Source organism: Netta rufina (assembly GCF_964035555.1).
Source record: "Netta rufina genome assembly, chromosome: 25".
NCBI lineage: Eukaryota > Metazoa > Chordata > Aves > Anseriformes > Anatidae > Netta > Netta rufina.
The window spans coordinates 5330249-5353217 of record NC_140149.1 but is presented as its reverse complement, the minus strand read 5'-3'; the positions used below and the strand labels follow the sequence as shown (position 1 = coordinate 5353217).

General features: G+C 47.4%; 1 protein-coding gene across 1 annotated transcript in view; it reads right to left on the bottom strand.

Annotated features, from left to right (window-relative positions):
* Positions 1-6246: 6246 nt before the first annotated feature.
* Positions 6247-22969, bottom strand: part of UBASH3B (ubiquitin associated and SH3 domain containing B) — a gene marked incomplete at its 3' end in the record, with an annotated part of 60251 nt that continues 43528 nt past the window's right edge. Inside the window, exons 5-14 of the mRNA XM_084301682.1 lie at positions 22763-22932; positions 20848-21056; positions 14969-15104; positions 14440-14560; positions 13500-13622; positions 11738-11830; positions 10937-11081; positions 8285-8391; positions 7223-7332; positions 6247-6384 (exon numbers count right to left, since the gene is read on the bottom strand). Coding sequence (XP_084157808.1) covers positions 6247-6384; positions 7223-7332; positions 8285-8391; positions 10937-11081; positions 11738-11830; positions 13500-13622; positions 14440-14560; positions 14969-15104; positions 20848-21056; positions 22763-22932 — 1352 coding nt within the window. The remainder of the gene's footprint in view (positions 6385-7222; positions 7333-8284; positions 8392-10936; positions 11082-11737; positions 11831-13499; positions 13623-14439; positions 14561-14968; positions 15105-20847; positions 21057-22762; positions 22933-22969) is intronic.

Below are 22969 nucleotides of genomic sequence, written 5' to 3'. Positions count from 1 at the left end.
TGGTGGCAGTGCAGGCTGCCTGCGCAGACTTCCTCTCCCTGTCGGGGTGAGCAGCAGGTCTCTTTTCAGCACGGGGGGAACAGATTAACCATGACTTCATCACTGCCGGGGTCTCTGCCTCCTTTGCTTTTTTTTTTTTCTGTTGTTCCACTCTTCTTCCCCCCCTTCTCACACGTTTCCTACGTGTTGGTGAAAGCTGAGCAATCGTTGACCTCATGGGGCCCTGAAATGAAGCTAGTGGGCGGCAGGAGTGGGGGCACTTCGCCTTGCGCCCCTCCACCTCCATCTCATTCAACTTTTTTTGTGCAGGGGAGAGGGGAAGAGAGGCACACGGAGGTAAAGATTAAAAGAAACACATGCCTGGGGTGATCCCACAGGGGCACCACTCAGGATTTAACTCCTGCCGATGGGGAGGCACCCAGGAACGCAGAGAATTTTTGGGTGCTGCTGGAGTGCAGGAACTGCAAGGCTGCTTGAAAACCCAGCAGCGCAGATTTAATCCTTGGAAAACCAGTCTCGAGTCACTCCATACCTTCTCCTGCTGTGTGCGCGGGATGTTTGCATTGCTCTGCTTGCAGGGAACGAGGAAGATGGGGAAGGTGATTTGCTGTGTGTGGTTTGTGGCTCTTTGGGGAGCGAAGAGCCTTGGGAGGTGACTTGCAGGTTCATTGCTGAGCATGGGGCAGGGCTGGCTACATCAAGGGGTCCTAGAGAACCAGTGGCACTGGCCTGATTCCTTCTCAAGCAACCCGGGGCATAGCCAAGCTCTTTCCTGGGTGTACGATGTCCAGTATCACCACAAGACTCTGTTGGCAGAGCCTCTTTTCACGTTGTAGTTGTGTGCTGATTTCCAAAACGGCCTCAGCACATCTTCCTCTGGCAGGTTTCTGTAACTGCCCAACGTTGAGTGCAAAAGACTAATTCCCTCTATCTTTAATAAGATAGGAAATATGGTTTAAAGCAGTATGCATTTGCAGGACATGAGTTTGAGTGAACTGGACAAAATGGTTAATTATAAACACATTCTGCATTCCATCTTTAATTCATTAGAACCTATTTCCATTGAATTTTCAGGTGCGTGGAAGTGTCACTCCATTAGTCTATGTTTGATAAAATATATGGCTTTTATGTTAATCATGATATAATCAGGTTTACCAGAAAACAGCTGTAGGCCATAAAATGTAATGTAATTAGCTGGTTTGAAAGGAAAGAGTCTCACTAGTTGATTAAAAAAATCTGGATTTTTTTAATCCAGTAATCAAGGAAGAAGATGTGTATTATAAAGGTAGATAATTCTTTTGTTTAAAAGGTGTGCTCCCAGTGCCACGTACCTGACAGTGAAATAACTTTTGGGGAAAAGCCATGAAGCAGGAGGGATGACACTGAAGCCGTCTGCCTCCAGCCCAGAGGAAAAGCCCTGTCCCTGTGCTGCAGGAGGAAACCGAGACTTGAGGGGGTTTTGTGCCATCTGCTGTCAAATCAATGAACTTCACCTTTAGTGAAGGGAGGAAAATAACTCGAGTTCCCTTCTCCTTCATTCTTCACCCCAGCAAAGTCCAACACAAGAGAGGAAAACTTAAATAGGAAGGGCCAGGCGTGGGAGCATGACATCTTTATTAAATCATCTATGAGGCATTTTTGTCTGACTTCAGAGAAATCCATTTAATGTAATAAGCAAATTAAAACGCAATGGTTGTTTTAACAGTTGTTAGCACTTGAAGGTGAGATTAAAAACAACCAACCCCTCAAAATAAAAAAAAATACAGATGTCACAGGTAATTACAGCTATTTTTGGCAATACAATTATTGTTTTTTTAACAGCAAACATTTTTCTCAAATAAATACAATCTGCTCACACTAAAAAACATAATAAACAGAATGATACAATAGGTTTAAAATGGAAAAAAAAAAAAAAAAAAGTATGCACTGATAACATCAAGTTTTAAGAACTGTCCACAGAGAGAAACTTCAGAAAATACATTTCAATAGGAAGAAATAGAAAGGAACTGGCTGTGTATTTTGTGATGTTGTGTGTATGGTTCCTGGATATTCCCCAGGGAATGAATTTTTGAGGAAGTGGTGAGAACGAGATAACAATTTAGTGATGCAATCAATCACACTTAGTTTTTTAATTCATTCACCGTTTTAAGCATGTTTGCTCCCACCATCTCTGCACGTCTATTTTTGAAGTTCAAATAATTTCCCCTATATTTAAGCACTTCTGTGGTTTAACTATTAAACTTTCCTTTCTAAACAGTAGGTTTCTTACGGAATTTCAACGCACTTTAAGTTGTGAAGCATTGCAAACAAATTTCCAGCTCTGGGTTTTAATGAGATTTATCTAATTATGGCCTAACTCAGCTATTTAGCATTGCTCTTTTTGAAATGAGCATGAACATAATCAGACTCTCACCCCACTCTTATGCATTGCTCAGATCAGGACTGGGAGGGCTCAACCCCAAATTGATGTAGGACTCCCCTGTATTCTTTGTGAAGCCAAAGGCAGGTGAGGGGTGGGAGCCTGTGGTAGGACCAGGCTTTGTGGGGCTTCATCCCAAGCCTGGGGAAATTAGGAGAAATCTTCCTGTTTGTGTCCCTGGGCTCCGGGTCAGGCATTCTTGAGGACCCAGAGGGAGAAGTCTCCAACCCCTTGTTCCCAGTTCAGCAGCTAAGTGGGCTGAGTGTGTCACAGTGTCCCAGGCAGCCCCTTCCCCGTCCTCTGACCTCTTCTCCCCAAGAGCTGTGGTGAGCACACAGGGAACGGTTACAACGCCAAAGTCCTTAAGATATTGTTACCCCAGGGACTCAAGGCTGTGGATACAAAATACTACACTGAGCAGTAGCATTCTAGCATCTCTTGTAGCCTCTTTGTTTTGCAGAATTACCTCTCATTGTCTTCACGAAGAACAATTCCTGCAGAATTATTTAAACAACCGCTTGTCTGGTGATGTAAATCATCATTTTCAGAGTAACATTGATACTAGAAGCTAACAACAGGAAGAAAGGAGGCTCTTAACATCAGCTGCCTGTTCTTTCTGACACTGTTCAGACTGAGTGAAAAGGAAAATATTTTTTTTTTCCCCCCTGAAGTTATGACCTGCATCCTCAGCTTATGTAAAGAGGCAAAGCTCTGATTTGAGTATACAGGGTCAATTTACACTTGCTGTGAACCTGGCCCTGTGCTCAGATTATTTAAGCATTTAGATGTAGCTACCACTGCACAAAATGTAAGGTAAGTTCATGAAACTTTAGACCTGGGATCTGTATTAAGCTAGAAAGTTATCCACAGCAGAGCTCGAGTCAACGGGGTGGGACGAGCTGCGATCTCCCCCCAGCTACTTCAGCACAGGGAGATATCAAGTCCAGGGGTACAGGCCCTTTGCAAAGACTTAGTCAAATCTGAGCTTGGTAAAATGTGCCAGTTCTGCCCCTCTGGCTGCTGAGTGCCATCCCATCAGCAATTGCTGTGCTAGAGTTTGATCCATGTCTTTTTCTAGTCCAACCTTTTAAGTTACAGTTTATGGAAATACTGGAAGAACAGTTTATTCTTGGCAGGTTTTCAGCTTTATTCCTTAATTGGGAAAAGAGGACAAATCTAGGAACTGCTGTTTGCCTTCTACACCCTAGTTGAACTCTTAGGATCCGAAGCAGCTCACAGTTACGGTAAGAAGACCTGCACCCACTTCAGGCAGATCAAGCCTAATGTTTTTCTGGGACAAAACCCTGAAGCGATGTTGAATATACATTAATGAGCAGCAGTGGAGTGGAAGTGAAGCAGCAACTGTTTTGCATTCTTAACATCTTAATTAAAAATTGAAAAGGAACATATTTCTTACTTTTTCCCCCCCCAGTAAGCCCTAGCAACAGGAGAACACTTAACACAAAACACCTAGGAGAAATCCAAATGCTGGAAGAAAATAAAATTTTCTTTCTGAGACTTTTGACACCTGAAAAATCTAATGACAGGTAAGACTACAATTGTCAAAATACTTTCCCAAGCATCCAAAAATATATATTTTTAAGAAGAGAGTATTTTAACACATTCTACCTTCTAAAACAGAGTACTTTTTTTCTGTATTACTCATACGCAAAGATCAGCTAGTACAATACTCAAATTGTGCATTCAGCTTTTGTTCCCTCTCTGTTTCATGCTTCTGTCAAAATAAGTTCTTTGTAATGTGGCTTATCTGCAATAGGACCTAAGTAGCCTCCGCTGTTTTGTATAGGTGATATTTGGCATCCCTACTCACATCTTCCTGACCCATAGCATGAAACAAAGCACCACCTGGAGAATCACACCTGTATCAGTAACCAAATCAGTTTTTGTGTGATTGTCACCTATTTAGTTTTAAAGAAACTCTTTGCAAATGTGCAGTGAGTAAGCAAGGAGGAAAACAAGCCAGAAGTGCTCTTCACAATGCCTGTACACAGCCAAGAATAGTTTAAATTATAGTTTAAGAACTAAAGTGACAGCAGTGTAACTGCACCGGAGCAGTTTCCTTCTGTCATCTCATAAGTTATCTCCCTGACTTTTTAGGATACATCCCTGGAATCATAATGCACTTATGAGTGGCCTACTGAGCATCACATAGTCATAAATGTATAAATAACGGACTACTGGCATGGATCGTGACCATATTGCACAGGATGAGCTCTCTCCTGACTCAAAATCTGTACAGTGTTTTCTATACTTGCCCTGGCAAGCCCAAGATCGACTTGTTAAAGCCACCCAAAACCAAACTTTGATCTGTCTATGACTAATACGCTTTTGCCAAAGCTGGCTGGTATAAACCCCTGTGCCATACAAACACTTTAAATAAGGATACTAATGCTTGCTGCAGGAGGAAACATGGACAGAAGAGGGGAACTCTAGGATGCCAGAATCTTTTCTGAACTGCCTTTGATGTTATTTTGGGAATATTCAGAATTATGCTCCAAGCCAAGAAAGGAGTATGCCCAAATCCTTTTTTACCTAATTTACACACAGTTTTGAGTACCTTCTCAAAGTTAGCCATACAATTGTCTGCAGGAAATTTTTGATTCAGGACAGAAGACTTAAGGTAATATTGTCTAAAAGAAACCTGGATAAAGAAACTGGATAAATAGCATCTTAATAGGTCAAAGCACGCTGCTCCTAAATTTCAGTGTACTGTTTTTTCAGCTCTGCTTTGTCTTTACGACAGATGGCACTTAGGAGTTAACGAAAGGAAGGCAAGCTTGCAGCCAAGGCTGAATTTCAGTGCCACCTTTTTGACTTTAGCGTTACCCACTTAAGAAAGCTGCCTGCTGCAGAACCTTATCAGGGCTGACAGAAAACCTCAGGAGGAGCAGAAAACCACCGCTGTGTAAATGACCAGCACAAGAACCCGGTAGAAAAGGCAAAGCCCCTTTTCAGGGGATATAAACGACACAGACACTTTAGGCTGGCTCTGTGCACAAGAGTGGATTTCAATAATTTAAATAAAAAGGGGAATAAAAAACAAAACAGCCTTTCTACATCCTCCAGGTTTGATTGGAACAGGCTTATTTCATCTCTGCTTAAGAGCAACAGCTCCCAGTCGTTGTTCACAACGGTGCTGGCTTTTGATGTGCAAGCTTCATCTGTAAGTGATGTGAAATTCAGATCTTTCTTCTGCTGCAGATCAGTGTCAATCTTTGCATCCACAGTATGCACGAGCCTAACCCAGGGCTGAGATAGAGGAGAGGAACAATCTGATGCTGCCTGCAGAGGCAACGCTGACCTCTCATTTCCAGCTGGTGGTGGTAGGCTTTGTGAACGGTGCTGAGAACTTGGGGGTTGTGAGCGAGGAGGGTGTCAACACGTGGTCCTGAGCAAGCCTGCTAATGCTTTGCAAAAAATAGCAACGAAAAAAAACCCAAACACATCCTGAATGCTCGCCTTTCACACAGTGCTAGTTGTTACTAGCAGGGTGCAGAAGGCAGTACATGGTACTGGTGTTAACAGAGCTCCATTCAAGGTGGGAAAACTTACCCGAGCAACTCACTGAACAGAGATTCCCTGCAGTGCAAGAGGTTCAATCTATATTTTAATATTTTTTCCTCCAAATCAGTCCCTTTTGCATTTGCCTAGTTGTATATGAGCATTTTTGCGTGACTCTGGCCGTGTAAGAGATATGCTAGACGAGCTGTTTGTGTGATCCACGTAACATGGTAGGACTACTCCACTGTCAATAAACACAAGAACGAAGAGACATTCTCGGACGCTTAGAAAGGCCGTGGGTTTTCCTATTCCTGTAGTAAGGTTTCTCTCCAGTTAAAGCCTCCAGTTGGTCCATGTGTGAGAGGGAGGATGGGGGGGTCTGTAAGCTGCCAAACACCTGTATCCCCTAGTTCTTCGCATGAACAAAACCCCAAGTAGGGAATCTGTGCGGAGAGAGAAGGAAATAAAGGCAATAAGCAGGGATTGAGCTGCACATGGAGCTCTTGTGCTCCTAAAGAGAGGCTCTTGTCTCTCTCTCCCTCTCCCCAAAGCCCGTTTGCAGGAGATGACTGTAGGATTCTGGTGTGACGGCCAGATTTCATGCAGCATTGTACACATAAAACACTGGGGGAGCGGGGTAATGGTTTTCTAAGGTAGCTTAAACACGTTCAGTTCAACCCAAAGGTGTTATGTTGGCTGGCGTGGACTCAAACCCCAAAGGCCAGTGCAGGTATGAAGGGGAAATATGGATGAGATTGTTTTTGGGGGTGCTCAGATCAGCTGTGAATATCCCAGAGAGTGTCCACGAGGCTGGCAGGTGCCAAAGCCATCTCCTTCTGCAGGGCTGGAGGAAAGGAATGAAGGCAGGAGACCCCATTATCATTTTCAGGCTTTTTTCCTGCCTGTCAACAACTGTTTGGAGTGGAACGAGAAAGGGAAGGGTTGTAGAAAGGAGAAGTGCCCTGGTTGGGGTGGTTTTAGTACTGCATGGCACTTGGGGTGTTCTGTACAGCCCGGTACCTATGGGATTGTAGCAGTGGCACCGGGTGCCAGCTGTAGGTGAGCATCGGATCCCCTGCTATCTGTTACAGAAGCGACACGTCAAGTTAAGCCCCTTTAACTGATCTGCTTTCCTCTCGTGACTTCTGAAGTGAGTGAAACCCAGTAACAGGCTGAACGATCAGCCGAGAGGAACAAAGCGTCCTCTGCCTGGTTAAGCAGATTGCAGGCTGCTTTCTCTCTTTTTAAAGCCAGTGAGCTTTACCCCTCGCTGGTAATTACCTTTCGGACCATCTGTACAAAGTCCTTGGAGTTCTGCGGCGAGAGCCCTTGGAGCTGGCAGGTACAGGCCTCCAGGGAGGACGCGTGTGCCACTATCAGGATGTTATTCCCTGAAATACAGCGAGAAACGCAGGCTGAGGTGGGAGAGGAAGCCAGCTTTAGGGATGGGTGCCCGAGATGCAGCTGACCATTTAAAAAATTTCCAAACAGGTTCAGTTTGTTATATAAAAGCTCATTAAATTATGTGAATGTGGGAAAAGGCATGGCTTAATGACTTGTTTAGAGCGTTTCTCAGTTTTCAGGATAAGCTCTGTGCTACTTATTTTTAAAATGACTTTCTGAGGAAAACAGGAATTGCAGTGAGACTCCACCTGTCCTGTCAAAAAACACTTTTCTTCTATTTAAAAATTAATTCTGATTAAGACAAGGACTTTAATCTCAGTTGCTGCTTTTTCACTCCATTTGCTTTAGATTTCCATTTCCAAGATCCTTTATGCCCGATGTTGCACAGTGCTATCAAGGCTTGTGTGCAAACTATTAAAATGAAAGGTTTAGAATTTGGAAACGGATCAGCGAGATGAAATTAATGAGATCCCCAGAATTTTGGAACATCCTGTTCCCATGCTGTGAATGCAAAATAGGAGCTAGAGATTTTTTTTATTCCACTGTTGCATTTGGAGAAACGTTCTGCAGTCTTCATGGGTTATATACTACAGAAGAATAGCACAGATAGGAGGTGGCAGATGCCCCATCTGATGCTGGTAACAGACAGCAGGGTGCCAATAGCTTATTTATTTCCTGGAAGAAGACTGTTTGCATTGTCTTGGTGTCTGAAAAATACTTCTGCTACTGAAGCTGAAGGAGCTTTCCTGTAGGCTGAGCTTATCTAAACTCAGCTCTGCCACACACAGTTTCACCTGGCGTTTCCAACCCCTCTGGGAGAGGGGATGGGAGATTTGGTTATGGGGTTTCACCTCCCTGAAGAGGGAAGGACTGGTGAGGAATATCAGCGTTCACATCCCGGGGAGCCTGTCTCGTTCTCATCCCCTCTGGAGCACTTACCTTTGCCTTTACATTCACTGATGATTTCTTTTGTTACTTGGTAGCTTCTACTTATGTACGTATCATAAGATTCAGAAACCACCAACTTGCTGACGGGAATATGAGGTCTGCGAGCAGAAAAACAAGAATGGTAAATTAGGAGAAGAGCTAAGGTTGTAAGTGCGAGTGATGATTCCTCTGAGCGTACGTCTGTATTTAGCTCTTCTAATTTCCCAGGTCCCCAGAGCTCAGTGTCAGGACCACTATGAGGATTTTTAAACCTCCAGACCGAGATGTTTCCCTATTTTCCAGTAAGACATTTTTGATTAGCGGGGAAATTAAGAAAATGCTTCCTCTCCTGTGGACAAGTCAGAGAAGGCAGCCTGTAACGTGCTGATTCCAAACATGTTATTTTCGCAATGCCATGCAGCCATGGCAATAGCACTTTGCATTTACACACTAGATCAATAGATTTCAGGGTTCATCCACCCAAATAAAGGGAGTGAAGGGCAGGGGAACAGAATGTGTTTTGCTGCCAGGGCTTGCAGCCTGGTCGGAGGGTGGGCAGCAACACCCGTGGCTGCTTCAGGGGAACTGCAGTGCCTGGAGCAGGCAGATGCTGCGTCTCCTTGGTACTCGTGTGCTCTGATGCTGAAGGGCAGGGGCAAGCTGCTGCTTTGGCTGTCTGTAAAGCTGCATTGCTGGGAAATGCCTGGAATTAGCCAGCCTCCTCCTGGGCCAGGGCGTTTAAGTGAATTGCCCGATGGGGCTCCAGCCAGTTGTTCCAGCTGAAGCAGGTTGATGTGTGCAGAGCAGCACAGGTTAGGAAGCAGAAAGCTGTATTTTCATGCCATGGTGCAGGGAAAAGACGCATCTTTCCCCTCCGTTCAGTGACCTGAGATGTGCACAGGTATCACCCGTGTGACAGGAGGAGAGAGCACCAGGAGGATGTCTCCTAACCCCCCAGCTAAGCAGCTGACCACACACACGAGCAGGCTCTTTCCTTATGCTGAGAATATTCCTTTGTGAGAATAAATGAGAATATTCCAGCCACGCTCCTGGTCCAGCTGCTGTGCTGAGCCTGAGCCACGTGAGAGCCTTTCAGGGCCAAACACAGCGCGAGGACCTCTGCTGAGATGCCCTTGTGCTGGAATTTCAGCTGCAGACCAGAGGGATGTAACTCAAGTGGCTTCACGGTATAATTAGGCATGAAAAAAATCAGTTTTTTTTTAACGTTTCAGCTGCTTGCTTCACTTGAATGTTCTTAAACAGCCGGGTGTGCTGGGACTACGGGAAACACCAGCGGTTCTGGTGATATCACAAACCACAAAAGCTGACACACAAAATGTTTGTCACCAAGCCCATTTCGGTGGAAGTCCCGTGTGTGTGCGCTGTAAAGGTTTTGTTTTCACCCGAGACTGCTCAGCCTGTGATCAGGCTCGTGCCAAAATAGAAAGGGCTGGTGTCTGCGAGAAGTCGTAGCGACACAGATATTTTGGTGGTGGAGGACTGGAAGTGTGCGACCTTTGGGGAGTTTCTTTTTTTTTTTGGGAGCTCTTCAAGCCTGGCTTGCATAAGTGAATCATAAATTTGAGAGTAGGAAGCCCGAATAGATCATCCTGTCTGTCCTTTACCACATGGCAATTTCTGCTGGGTTTTATTTAGCCTTTTTCGGTGCGGTTTACGGTAAAAAATGTAAAATGTGTGTGCTGGGCTGAGGGCAGCATGGCAGAGAGAGCTGGGGATGTGGCACCTCACCAGGCACCGGGACTGATCCAGCAGCCACAGGGCTGAGCAGCAGAGCTGCTGAGCACCAGGCAGGTCACCTCCACACTGCTGGAGCTGAGCAAATAATCTATGTATTTCCCCGAGGAGAGATTGGTGGTCTTTACCCATTCACCATTCAAATGTTTTTTTAACCAGAAAGTAGAAATAATTGCTGAGGAGTGGTGAATCTTTTGTGTTCACCTCCTTGATATCAAATCTCTGAATTCTGATGCTTCAGGAGACCCTGCATTCCCGGCAGATGTCAACAAGCTCCCCAGGATGTTGCAAAATTTCCAGCTAAGGTCCCTCACCAGGCTAATCAGGACGGACAAACAGACAAGCTTTTTCCCCTGGGGAAGGGCAGGGCAGGCGTTACGGAACCCATGATGTGATTTCAGCCCATAAACACGATGGTCAGTGCACTGAGTCAGCAAAACTAGTTCTGCTGTTTCCTCCAGACTCCAGATCAAGGCAGCACAGCCTTACCCGGGTTCATCAAACTCCTAAGTGTTAGGAAAAGGGCTAAAAAAAAACAAACCAACAAACTTTGAGGATTTCCTGGGCATGCGAAAGGTGCACAGGAAGGAAGGAGGGCTGGAACGAGAGCCCCCATCATCAGCAATAAGCTGCACCTTGCCAGTGCCCTGGGGAGTTTGGTTTATAATAAGGCATCCTCAGGTTGTGTTTAACACAGCAGCCTCCAGCCTGCTTTAAGTTCATTCTGGGAGCTCCAGCAGCTCTTCCAGGCACTGCTTAAATTTACAAATTCAGCAGAATGTCACTCTTTAAAACCAAATCCCAAATATCCATGGATAAATGGATATGTATCCACGTATCCACAGTGGATACAAGGGATAAACAAATCCCCAAAGCAATCCACCACCCCCTCACCCCCCTTTCTGCTACCTGTAGGTTGTATCAACGCTTAGAGTAGCTGCAGCTAAGTCCACGGGGGGTATCCAAGCAGGTAGTGTGTTCCCAGAGACCCACTTGGTCCATTCAAACAAGCCCGGCTCTATTCGGATTTTCAGGTTGTTCTCTTGTTGCATACCTGGAGGAGGGAGAGAAGAGACAGTGACAGCATCTGGGGAGGAAGGCAGTGAGACTTGGCAGCTTTAATACTTAAGTTTGGTTATAAATTATCTTTTCTTGCTAAGTAGTTTGTTTACAGTAGCAGTGGAAAGAGGAAGCAGTTGATCTATGCACTTGGCGTACGATGCACAAAGGCGTGTAAACCTCTGGGCTGCAAATTCCACGCAGTAACCTAGGTGTGACTGCGTTTTGGAGCCTTTTTTACAACTGCCTCAATGCCAGGAGAGCTGATGCCCCACCACCATTTCCCTTCCCAGTTTGTGCAGTGTATTACTCCTACTCACGCAGCACCGAGCAGCTGCAGGAGCGTGGAGCTGGACGTGGCCCCTGCACACCCCTGGTTTCTGCAGGGGACACAAATCCCAACCTGGACCCACAGCTGGCGATGGGGCCATCAAACCACTTCAAGCACACCACTTCCCTACACGCCTGGCACACCACGCAATAAGAAAAGGGCTCCTTGCAGATGGGTGAAGTACACTCCCATGGAAATAATCCTCCCCCCGAATTACCATTTGCTCTGTTCCCCGTGCCAGGTTGCCTTTTATCTGGTTGGCAGTGGCTTTTCCCAGAAAGTGAGAAGAATGCAGCCTTTCCTGCTTGATGGGTCCTTACCTTTCAAGATGTTGTGTGCTGTCTGCACACACCGGAGGGACGGGGAGCTGTAGATGTAGTCTACAATGGTATTAGTTTCTAGCAAGGCTTCACCTGCAAGCAAGTTTTAACACCCATGAATAAAAACAGACAAATGGCACCGTAACAGCAGGGTGCAGGTATCTGCCACCCTGCAAGGAGCTAAAGAAGCTTCCCAGCTGCACTGCTCATGTTTTAGGAAGTGAGTGTACCCATGGTATTTTATTGCTTAACCAGTATGCAGAGAAAGCACAGCAGCTTTTGCTCAGTTTGTCCCCTTACGTTTAGCCAAAAAGCAAACAGTGTGCTGAGAAAAATAGTAGCGAGCTTGGATTTCATTTAGTTTCATCTCTAAGTCGTAAATCAGAATGATTCGACTTAATTCAGACCCAACTTAATTCAATTGGCTCGATTCTTTGCTGGTATAAATTACCGTTTCATTACACAGGTGGAAGATCACTGCAAATGAGATAAGAATCAACTCCACTAGTAGGGTTATTAATATTCTTGCAAAGCCTAAGGAAGCCGAATGAGAACGGGACTGCTGAGCATTGCACGGACTTGCAGTGAGTTATGTTTTTGTTCTGTTTGAAGAGGCAGGGCACAAAGGTGGGAGCGAGAAGGGGTTATTAACCTCGACTCCACATGTTTAACGATGGCTCTAACCACGTCAGAAGGAGCTCGAAATCTCTTGAGAGAAGTGGGGCAATTTAGAAAGAGCGGCGCGTGCAGCAGCCTCCTGGCACGGGGATGCTGCTCATTTGCTTTGGTTGGAGGAGGAATTACGCTTCCAGCAGCCATCAAGGTCAAGTCCACGGTGCTGCAGTGGCAGCGGGTGCTTGCAGATGGCTGGTGGCGCCTGGGTCACGTACACGGCCGCGTGCTTGGCCCCGTGTAACGATAGCAGCAACGTGTGCTGTGATGGCTCCCAGATTTGCCTTCTGTTCCGTGCACACTGCCAGCCCTGAAGCCACACGGCCCCGGGAGCGATCGTCCTGCAGCGCTGTGCGGTGATTTATTTTTGTTTAAAGAGCAAGGGGAATTTTAGCTGCCCTAGTTTGAGTGTGACCAAAGCGAAGGATTTGAATTTGGGAAGATGCTAAGTGCTGCTCGCTGAAGCTCACATCCTTTGAGGGGCTTCTTTAATCCCAGTGCTCAATATCTGCTCCTTCACTACTGAATAATTTTTCTCTCTATACACAAACCAACAGGCTCAGGAGCTGGGGACAAGGATGGGGAATCGGGGACACACAGGAAATAATTTGGACTGTGTTTTTGCCACATCTACCTGAAGCCAGAGAGGCTGCTAAAAGTATATTGGCTTAGCAAACGACAGATCAAAATTCAGATTGTCACAATCAAGGAAAGATATTCTGCATGGGGTGACCCTCATGTTCAGAGCTGCTTTTAACAGTGGCATCGGCAGTAGCAGCATTTCCAGTGCAGCCCGTGTACAGGGCAGTAACAAACACCGTGGCCGTGATTTGATAGCATGGCCCAGATCTCCTGCTTTGTCTTCTCTTCAGCTGCAGCAGCTGAATCAGACGAGGTTTTCTTTGAAAGAGGGGACTTGCCAGGGGAGTTGAAGGGACTTTGCGGGTGTTCTTGAAACACCTCAATCCCGTTAGTTTGGGGCTCCTGATTCATTTTTTCCGCCTTGCACTTTCTCTTTCTTCGGCGGGGTGTGTGGGAGGAAGAGGGCAAAGCTTCCTGGGCAAACTCCCGTCGGCTGGGGACAACTTACCAACAAGCCTTGCCTGCATGCAGCCCAGCACGGTGATGGGCGCGTCTTTTTCATAATCCCTGAAACCGCCGCTTCTTTGAGGTAAGCTGTGAGGCATATTCAGGTTACTACGCATGTACCTTCCTGCGAGGGAGAGGTGAGAAGCAGTTGCTGGAATTATTAGATAAAAGAGAGGCAGAGAGCATCACGCCTCTTTCCACCCTCGGTCACCACAACATCTGCATATTTACAGCCACGGGCTGTCGAGCACTTTTTCCCATGCAGAGCTATCAAGAAGCTGGCAAAATTAAGTTAAGCAGATGTATCGGGTTAAAATCAGCAGAGAATGTTACTTATCCTTTAAAGTTAGCTTTAGGACAGGTCTTTAATCACCAGAAGCAAAATAATTTCCATCCCACACCAAATGAAACCCCTAATTTTATGCTCTTACGGGAGGCACAAACATCAGAGCTCTTCAGATGTAATTTGGAAAGAAGGCAGTTGTAAAATCATCCCTTTTTCCAAGAATGTTGGCTACAAGAAATTGGTGTTTCTCAACTAGAAAAAGGCTTTGTTGATAGATTTCCAGTCAGATCTAAAACCAATGGAGCCTGAAATTATGGTCTGTAGTTGTAGTCCAGAATTCAAGCATGTGTATGTGTGTTGAGGCTTGTGCCAGATTCAGCCTTCAGGACTTGCTTGCAGTCTTATTATCAGCTTGCAATCTCCAACTTATGCCCTGAAAGGCTTTTTGAGCCCTTTCCTAAATATCAGCAACCACAGTGCATACTCCCTGGCTTTTGTTTCTGCTCCTGGCACAGCCCTACCGGTGCTCTAACACTCGAAGCACCACCTGAGGTCAGGAAACCACGGCTCCCATCCAGGCTTTGCCCTGGGCACTTGCTGTTCCCTTTCCTTTCCCTAAACCTGCAGCCTGAGAGACCTGCAGGAGCTGACTCACCTTTGGCATCAAAGCACTGTGACAACCAGTACTTCCCAAAAACGACATCCATTCTTTCCCCGTGTCTGCAGACGAAAAGGCAGCGCTTCTGAGGCCCTGGCTGGCTGCTTATTCTCAGCGGCTGGAAGAGAAATGACAGGATGTTTGACCTGCGTAAAAGTGCAAGTATTTTTCTGAGGTTTGGTTCACTAACAGCACTCAGGGCCAGACAGCCCTTGCTCTAAGCCTAGTGCAGATGCAGGTACAGGAAACTCTTCTGAAGTCGGTATTTAGGCTGTTAGAGAACTGCTAAAACAAGCAGAGGATGGGGCCCTGCCTCTCCCTGTGAAGAGCAGGTTTAGGGACGGCGATGTCTTCTGTGCTCGTGGTTTTTTGCACCATTCAAAAGCTCGTAGAGAACCGTAAGCCGAAACTTCCAAGGCAGGCAGCGAAAGGAGACAAGAGGATAAGTTTTTTGGGGAAAAAAAAGGGTTGCTGGAGGCTTGCCATGAAAAGCCTGTGTGATTTGTGTGTGCGTGTGGGTCCCTACCTGCACGTTCTGGCAGATGATGGTGAGTGGCCCCGTGTCCCCAGGCCCTTGGTCTTCCTGCGGCCTTCTCTCCAGAGCTCCGTCGCTGAAAGCTTGAAGGGACGGGGAAGATGTAGTATTCAGAATCGAGTAGGACCTGCCAAAAGCAGAAAGATGTTGGCATTGGGACTGCTTCATGCCCTCAGGCTGCAGCAAGGACATTCCTGCAAGCAAGATTGCTTTTTGGGGGCTATTTCCAAGGGTAAATAAAACTGGAACATCCCTCTTGGTACTCACAAGATATGGGCTGTGGGGTGGAAAGAATGGGTGTGCAGAATCCCTGGCTACCAGCTGAATGGCACCTCTTGTTTTGGCTGGGAGCAGGAAGGAAAATGCCTGTGCTTCACTGCCTAGGAGATACTGTCACAGCCCTGCCTGTCGTGCTGGGCACTTTTCAGGGTTCCAGCACACAAAATAGCTTGGGTTGTCTTGTAGGGATGTGGCACGTTCAGTCTGGGTGGTGGTTTCTGCATTTCTCAGTGCTGTCTATTCCATTTCCCATCTACAGTGGGAATTTGTTCTCCCCAGTTCTTCCTGTTAAATGCAGCCAGAGGGAGATAATAGATCCCATTCTCCTTCAAGATGCTTATCTCGTGATGCTCTCTGAGCAAAGCTCTCATGCCCAGACATTCAAGGACTTTGCCCAAGACCCTGGGGAGTAAGCTGACAGGCAATTACAGAAGCTGCAGTGACCCTCTGCTGATTTGCATGCATCGTGTGGGCTACATTTGCTTAGTCATTAAAAAAACCTTGTCAGTTAATGTATATGGTCATTGGCTTTGACAGAAATAGTTGCCTTTGCTTGCACTTTGCAGTGCCTTAAAAATGTCAGGAGTTGCTTCCTGACTAGCACCTAGTTGGGATAAAATCTCCGAGGGGTTTTTCCTAGCTGTTAAAATAACACCCATGCCTCTACCGAAGGAACAAAAATAGGTCGTCTGCTTTTTCGTCGGTCCCTTCTCTGGTGGAATTTGAGTGCAAGGATGAGACTGAGGTACCGGCTGTTCGGTCGGGTGGCGATGCTGCATGGGGGAGCAGGAGGTGGGTGCCAGCCCCATCCAACAGCGAGGAGCAGCCCCCTGTACTCTTTCAGACCCGATCCTCTAGGGTTGAGGTTCTTATAAATGTGGTTGTTTTATATTCACAGTGTTCCCAGCAAGAGCTGAGCTTGCTGCAAGGAAGGGCTCCTCTCCGGGAGCTCGCTGCCCAGCTGCGGGCAGAGCAACGGGGTCAGGGCAGCAAACCCCTGTGGGTTACGCAGGGTGCAGCTCCGAGGTGTAACGGGGGTGGTAGGTCTTGAAGAGGAGTTAAATACAGGCAGGAGATCTTTGTGGATAAGCTGAGGGAAATACTACCAGGTGCTGGGGTGAGAAATCCCGTCTAACCCTCCTCCTTGGAGCCTGTCCATCTGAAAGATTGCGGGGAGCACAACCAGACCTTTATCCCTGTGTGAAGTGGTCAGCCTGGGGCGCGGGTGCGACCAGCTGCACGGAGATGCATCCTCCCCGACCCAGCCACTCGAATATCTCTGCGTGAGAAGGATCTGGGTTTCTTCCCGACGTTGTTACTGCACAAAGTGGATCCTGAGCCTGAGCTCTTTGTCTTCATTTCCGCATCACTGCTTCCAGCCCCCTCCTGTCTCAGCCCTTTTCTCCTTTCTCCACGTGACGGTCTTCCAAGGACGCTGGCTGAGAGATTATGAAGGATCTGTTTGGCTACCTGTCTTCCCTTTACCCTGAGGAGCTGCTGCACAATTTCTGAGGCTTAATTTCTCTCTAAGCCCTTACCAAAAGGCCGTGGATGCTGTGCTATTTATTTATAGATGCTAGGATTCACTGCAAATGGTGACGAGGCAAAGGCTGTGCCTGGAGGAGAGCCACCAGCCTGACTCCAGTGGTATCTCCTTGCTGCTGCTGGAGAAGAGGAACCACTGAAGCTGTTTCAGCTTAGTCATCTTCTCAGGCTAGGTCATTGCTCGGGAGCTTTTCCCAAAGGCTCGTGGTTCCTCCGCTTGGCAAACAGACAACAACATCTTCTGTCTTCTGCACGGGGCAAGGGAGGCACCTGGCCTTCCCGGCTCTCAGCAACACGCCGTGTCCTGGAGAAAAGGCCTTTTGAAGAGTGGAGATGCTGGAGCAGAGGATGGAGAGAGGCTGTATCATGCCACAACACTGCCAGCCCTCAGCTGTGCAAAGACCCCTCTGCCTTGCCACTCGGTGCTGCCTGGGGGAGAGAGGTCCCCAGGGAAAGCGAATGGGAAGGAGACAGAGTGGGGAAAAAACCTCCCGAGGCACAAATAGAGCTTGAAAAATTCGGGCTCTTTTTCCTCCCCCCTGTTCCTTGCACCAAGCCTGATTTCTCAGGCTTATTAAAGGGGCAAGGAATAGCTCTGGCCTCTCTCGGGGAGCTGAAATAGCCTGCTGTGTAATATCTGTAGTGCTTCTAGCCATTTGGGGGTGGAGGAGGTGACTATTTCTGGCTTTGCTGGTAATGGAAAAACAGCGCAGGGAATCGTGGCAAGTTTTAGCTTTTGGGTAGCGTTGGGTCCGCAGATACAAAGATAGCAGGGTTCCTTCAGCCACATGCCTTTAAATGTGCAAGAGACCCGTGGTGTTGTGTGCTTGGTTTTCGTGGCTTCTGTGGGGCCGGTCGATGTGTGTGCCTTCGCTGGGCTTCCCACTTCCTCTGGGCTCCATGTGCCGAGGGTGGAGAATTTCTGCTTTTGACTTGGTAGCCCACTAATTCACGGGCATGGAAAGCAGCTTAGAAAATATTCAACGGTTTGCTGGGGAGGTTTGATTTATAAATATATGTATATAAATATACTATACAGACTGGATCCGTAGTTCAGATTCATTCCCAGTTGCTTCAACCCACCAGTAGCTTCGGCTGCTACCAGGAGAATTTTTCCAGCTTGATATCATACAAGGGAAAAAGCATTTTGTTTCTAACACACCTATGGCCAGGTCCCCTCCTAGGCTCAGTCGGAACAGATCTAGTGTCATTGATACAAATTTAGCCAGCTTTACCCCAAAGGAGAGTCTAGTGCTGGCTTCAGAAGGCTATTTTTCACTTGCAGGACTCAGAACTAGCAGCAGAGCAGCCACCAAGTGTTACAGACTCTCAGGTCCTAAGATTTAGAGCAAACCAGTCCAGCTTTCCAAATGAGCACCTTTGGTTCATGCTTTTTGCTTTCTGAAGCTTTCTTAGCATGGAAAAAAAGAAGGGAACAGGAAATCAGCTGTTCTTTTTGCATAACCTCATAGCTAAAGCTGGACCTGAAAGTGCTGCTCGGTGCCTTAACGTCGCCCTTCCTGCAGGGGTTACCTGGACTTAGGATCTGGGTTGCATTGTGTGGGACACTAAAGCAATTTGTCTTCCATTCTTTTCCAAGCAATAGCACTGATCAGAGACCAAATGTTTCCCCTCATTGTCCCTAGCAGCTCCAATCTCTGGCACGAGCAGAAAGCACACCAGGAAGTGCCACAGCCAGCAGAGAAGTGCACTTTAGGTGTGTGGAAAACCCTTGGGGTCTGCAGAACAGAAGTGATTCCACTCCGATTTTAGAAACCAGGGAAAAAATTCAGCCCTGGAGTCTCTCAAGACACAACCTGGTTTCATGAGCAGAGCCCTTTCTGCCCGATTAAAAGGCTCGCCAGGCTTGTCTCCTGGTGATGGCAGCCTGTTGGTCTGCAGCCGAGGTCCAGCCCTTACTGCAGGGCAGGGATGGCGTTTTGTTCTGTGAGGTGCAAGGTCTGTGCTGGGCAGAGCTCCTGAGGCACCACTTGGACATCAGCCATAAAACCACGTCCTGCAGAGGCCAGGATTCAGCTTCTGCATCCCTGGAGTAGTGAAACAGGGAAACCTTTCTCAGGAGAAATGATCAAAAGCCAGTCAGGTGCTGGCAACCTTACTTTGCTGTATGCAAGATTTGATCAAACATCCCAGAATAGCACTTTGCCTGTCATTTCTCCTGCGTGGTACAAGCTGCAGCCCGGAGTGAGCTGTGTTTCCGTGATGAGCTCAATAATGCGTGATTTTCACTTGAAGAATGCAGTCTCTTGTGCCTAGGAGGGAAAGCTCAATGGCTCTTCTTTCTTTCTTTCTCCCTCTGCAGGGATGAAGCTGGACATGGCTGTGTACACAGGAGCAGCACAAACCAGCCGCAGCATCCTCGGTGCCAACTGGATCCCATCTCCCCCACCACAGCAGCTCCCCTGCAGCCCCGGTGAGTACTGCCACGCTCTCTTTCACGTCTATGAAATGAAGGTGACCGTGCCCCATTCTTCTCCTACCAAGAGGATCCTGCTGTGAATGCCTTGGCCTGGGCGTCAGTGGGGCTTAGGTTGTCCTTGGCTCGCTCTATTGTTTTGACCAAATGACATTCTGTAACCTAATATTCCCCGCGGGAAGCTGTTGTGTAAAACGAGGCTGTTTCCGGGTATGTAATAACGTTTTTGATAAATGCGCCGTATTGCATGCTCCTGTTCCTGATTTATAGTCCTTAGTGGTGATCAGGGAAGGGGCATTTCCTTTCTTTGCTTGCCTGGAGACAAAGCGGTCCTGGAGGTACAAAATGTTTGGCTTTCCTTTTAGTCGCTGCTGCAATAATAGTTCTTTCCCATGCTAAGTCTCTAGGCCTCAAAACCCTTCCAGGTACTGTTAGAAGAAAAGCAAAATCCACGAGAGCAGGGTGCCTCGCTATTTGTGGCCCTGAGGCTATTCTGGCTGGCAAACTTTAGGGGAAGAAAGGACAATTTTGCTGGATTGCAGATGGGAGGGTCTGGATTAAGCCCTGCCTTCAAACAAACTTGCTGATTGTCTGGTTGTGGCAAGAGGGGCAAAGGAGCGACCTCTTGCTATGCTTGTCCCTGCCTGGCAGTTTTCTGGGTTGGGTAGGATTTGGGGTTAAAGCAGGACTGGTTTGTAGAAGGGCAGTGGTTGTGGCAGTCACATCTGGAGGCCAGCCTGCAAGCTGCAATTGCCCCGTGTCTGCTTGCCATCTGCCCTTCACCACGACGCGTGTTAAGCCTGATGAGACACAGACAAAGGCTGCACGCCAGTTTTGCTCTTTTGTTTCCTGCATTTTGCTTGGTTTGAAGAGTTGCTGGATCAGTGCGCTGGATCAGTGTGCTGTTTGCCAGGGGGCCAGCAGGCAGGAACATGCCTCTCCGCTCCCCTTGTCACCTCGTGCTCCTGCATAGAAACTACTCCCTGTTCTCCAGATGGCTTTAGGTGCTTTGGGCTGCAGACAGCCCTGTGGGGCTTGCAGGCGTGCCCAGACCACAGCTCAAGCACTAGGTTTTTACTGCTCTTTGATTAATTCCCACCAAAAGCAAGAGGCAACAAGGCAGAACCTTGTTCAGAACGAGCTTCTCGCTGAAGCCAGTGTCAGGCAGGCGACTAACCACTTCTGGAAGCCTTGCTAAGTATCTTAAGAAACCTTGCTGACCCCCAGTCCTTTTCTCCTGGAATTATACACAACACACCTCGCCTCCCAAATTACTGCTGGGATTTAAACCTTCCTGATCCTGCTGCCAGCACCGAGGTGCCCACACAGCGGTGGCTCTGCAGTGCCCATCTGCTCCAGCTCTGCAGCGATCCCGTGAGTAAGAGTTGCTGCAATGTCTTAGCTAAATAAACCACATCACCCTCCAGTCCCATGCACTGGGCTGGCATCTGCTCTCCCTTTGCTCACGAGATGGGACTTTGTGTGCTCAGTGTTTCCCCAAGCGACCTTCTCAGCAGCCCTGGGAGATTTTTCACTTGCCCAGGTGAGATCCCGGCTGCTGAGCCCCCTTTTTACAGTGACAGAAAATGAACTGAGCGGCTTTACCTACCCATGAAACACCCAGGTCCCACATTCATCCGCCTTCGTGATGTAATTTTCGGGCAGCAGCCCAGAGCAGCCAGTTGCAAGGGAAATGCCATAAATCCAGCCCTCACTTGTACTGGTTTGTTCCACTGGCGACATGAAAATGAAGTCCCCTGGGACCAGCTCAAGTTCATCATCGTTCTGGGGTGTGTAAGGATAGATCACTTGCAGAGTCTGGGGGAGAAACAGAAGCACAAATGAATGAAAGGTTGTTAATGGCAGGGAATCTTCAGCAGAGTGGGGCAGGAGAGCTCCTGTACCAAACCTTTAAAGTGGCCAAGGTGTAAACAGCTCTCCTTAAAATGCATCACTTTGTGCTTTGTCCAGGAAAGCTTCACTTGGAGGAAATTTCTACTACTCTTTGGTGTTGGAAAGCTTTTTTTGGTATTGACTCCTTCCTCCCTCTGATTCCAGCCACGTCTTTGATAACCAGAAGGGAAAGGAGGGGATGGCTTTTTAGAGGGAGCAGAAACATGACCGTGTGCCTAAAGTGGTCTGTTAAAAACGGAGCTGAACTCACTGTGAGCTGAAATTCACACAGTTCTCGCGGTCAGTGGCCACTGTCGCTGTACCTGCTTGTGCTAAAAGAGCAGCTCTCATTGCTGCTGCTTTTGAAATTGAGGCAGAGCCAGTCAGGGGGACAGCAGCTCTGAATGTGTGACACGAGGCTCCAGAGCTGTGTGTGCAGGTGTGAGAAGTACCGAGTTGTGGCCGCCTGCTTTTCTTTGTATTTCATAACGTGAGAAAGTTAAAAAGTGGGGCAAAGCTCAGTGAACGTCACTCTGTAATCCTCTCCTCACTAGGGCGTGAGGAATCCACATGTATTAAATGTTAAATTTAATCCCCATGTATTAAATATTAAATTAATGGCAGTGGCTGCAGCAGGCTCTCAGTTAAAAGGAGAACAAATGTGTCCCTGGACCAGTCTAACTTCTACAACGTATTGTGTGCTGGGCTAAAATCACCGTTTCCCACTTTGCTGCAGGTTTTCTTTGTCTAATTCTGGACTGTGCGTGTTGGTGGATTAATCACCCCAGCCTTAGGAGTGTAGGTAGCCACCAGAGCCTGAGCAGGCAGCTTCTGGAGGTTCCCTCCTCCAGGAGTTGATTCAGCTCATCCCCAGATAGACGTCTCAGATGGGACAGAGATGCTCTTGTGGAGGTGTCTGTTTGTCTGCACTGACTGCGAAGGGAGCCTCAGGTGACTGGCTCAGGCTTGGGTGTATTTACAGGGAGGTGGGACAAGTCTCACATGTAATTTCTCTGTGCCCAAGGTCCCAATTTACAAAATCTATTTTTTTTTTTTCTTCTTTTTGTACATTGTGTTGGAAAACAATATTGAGAAAACTGTGGTAAGAGACTTCGGAAATGCAGCTGTAGAATCCATGAGTATTTAGGCCATGAAGGTAAAGGTTATGATGAAACCATAACCTTTTGGATGAAACCATTTGGATGATGAAACCAAATGCTGTGATTGATGGCTAGGGTTCAGGTTAAGATACACTGGCCTGGCTCTGGAGAGGCCAGGGCAATTTACAGCGAGCTTAGAGGAGAGTCATTGTTAGAAGGAATTAATCCAGCATGAAATCATTCCTGCAAGAAGCAAGAAATGAGATGGGAGGGGGAAAGCAAGTCTAGATGGCATGAGTAAAAGCAAAACAGGCAAGATGGTCTTGGTCCATCTGACTGGTGGGATGTGGGAGATGTGTTCTCGTGGACTAATGGAAATTCTTTAATGTCTGGGTAGTCTGTTGCTTATCTGTGCTCAGTCAGCTCACAACCTGCATTTGAGCCACAAATGCAGCTGGAACAGCCTGCAGTTCTGCTAGACCCTCTTTCTTTTTTTTCTTTTTGGACCCAAACAAACTCTAGGAAGCGTACCTCGTGATTCACAAAGCGTATGTCTCGGGAGAAAATCGCGGCGACCCAGTCGCAGCCCAGCTTGACGTCGATGTTCTGGGCCAGCTTCTCCAGCGTGGGCAGGTGGCTGGTTTGGAAGTGGTAGGCCAGCGTCACGTGGAGCTGCTTCTTGTGGGGCTCCACGTGAACATCTGCAACAAGAAGATGGTTATCAACAAGGGAACTGCC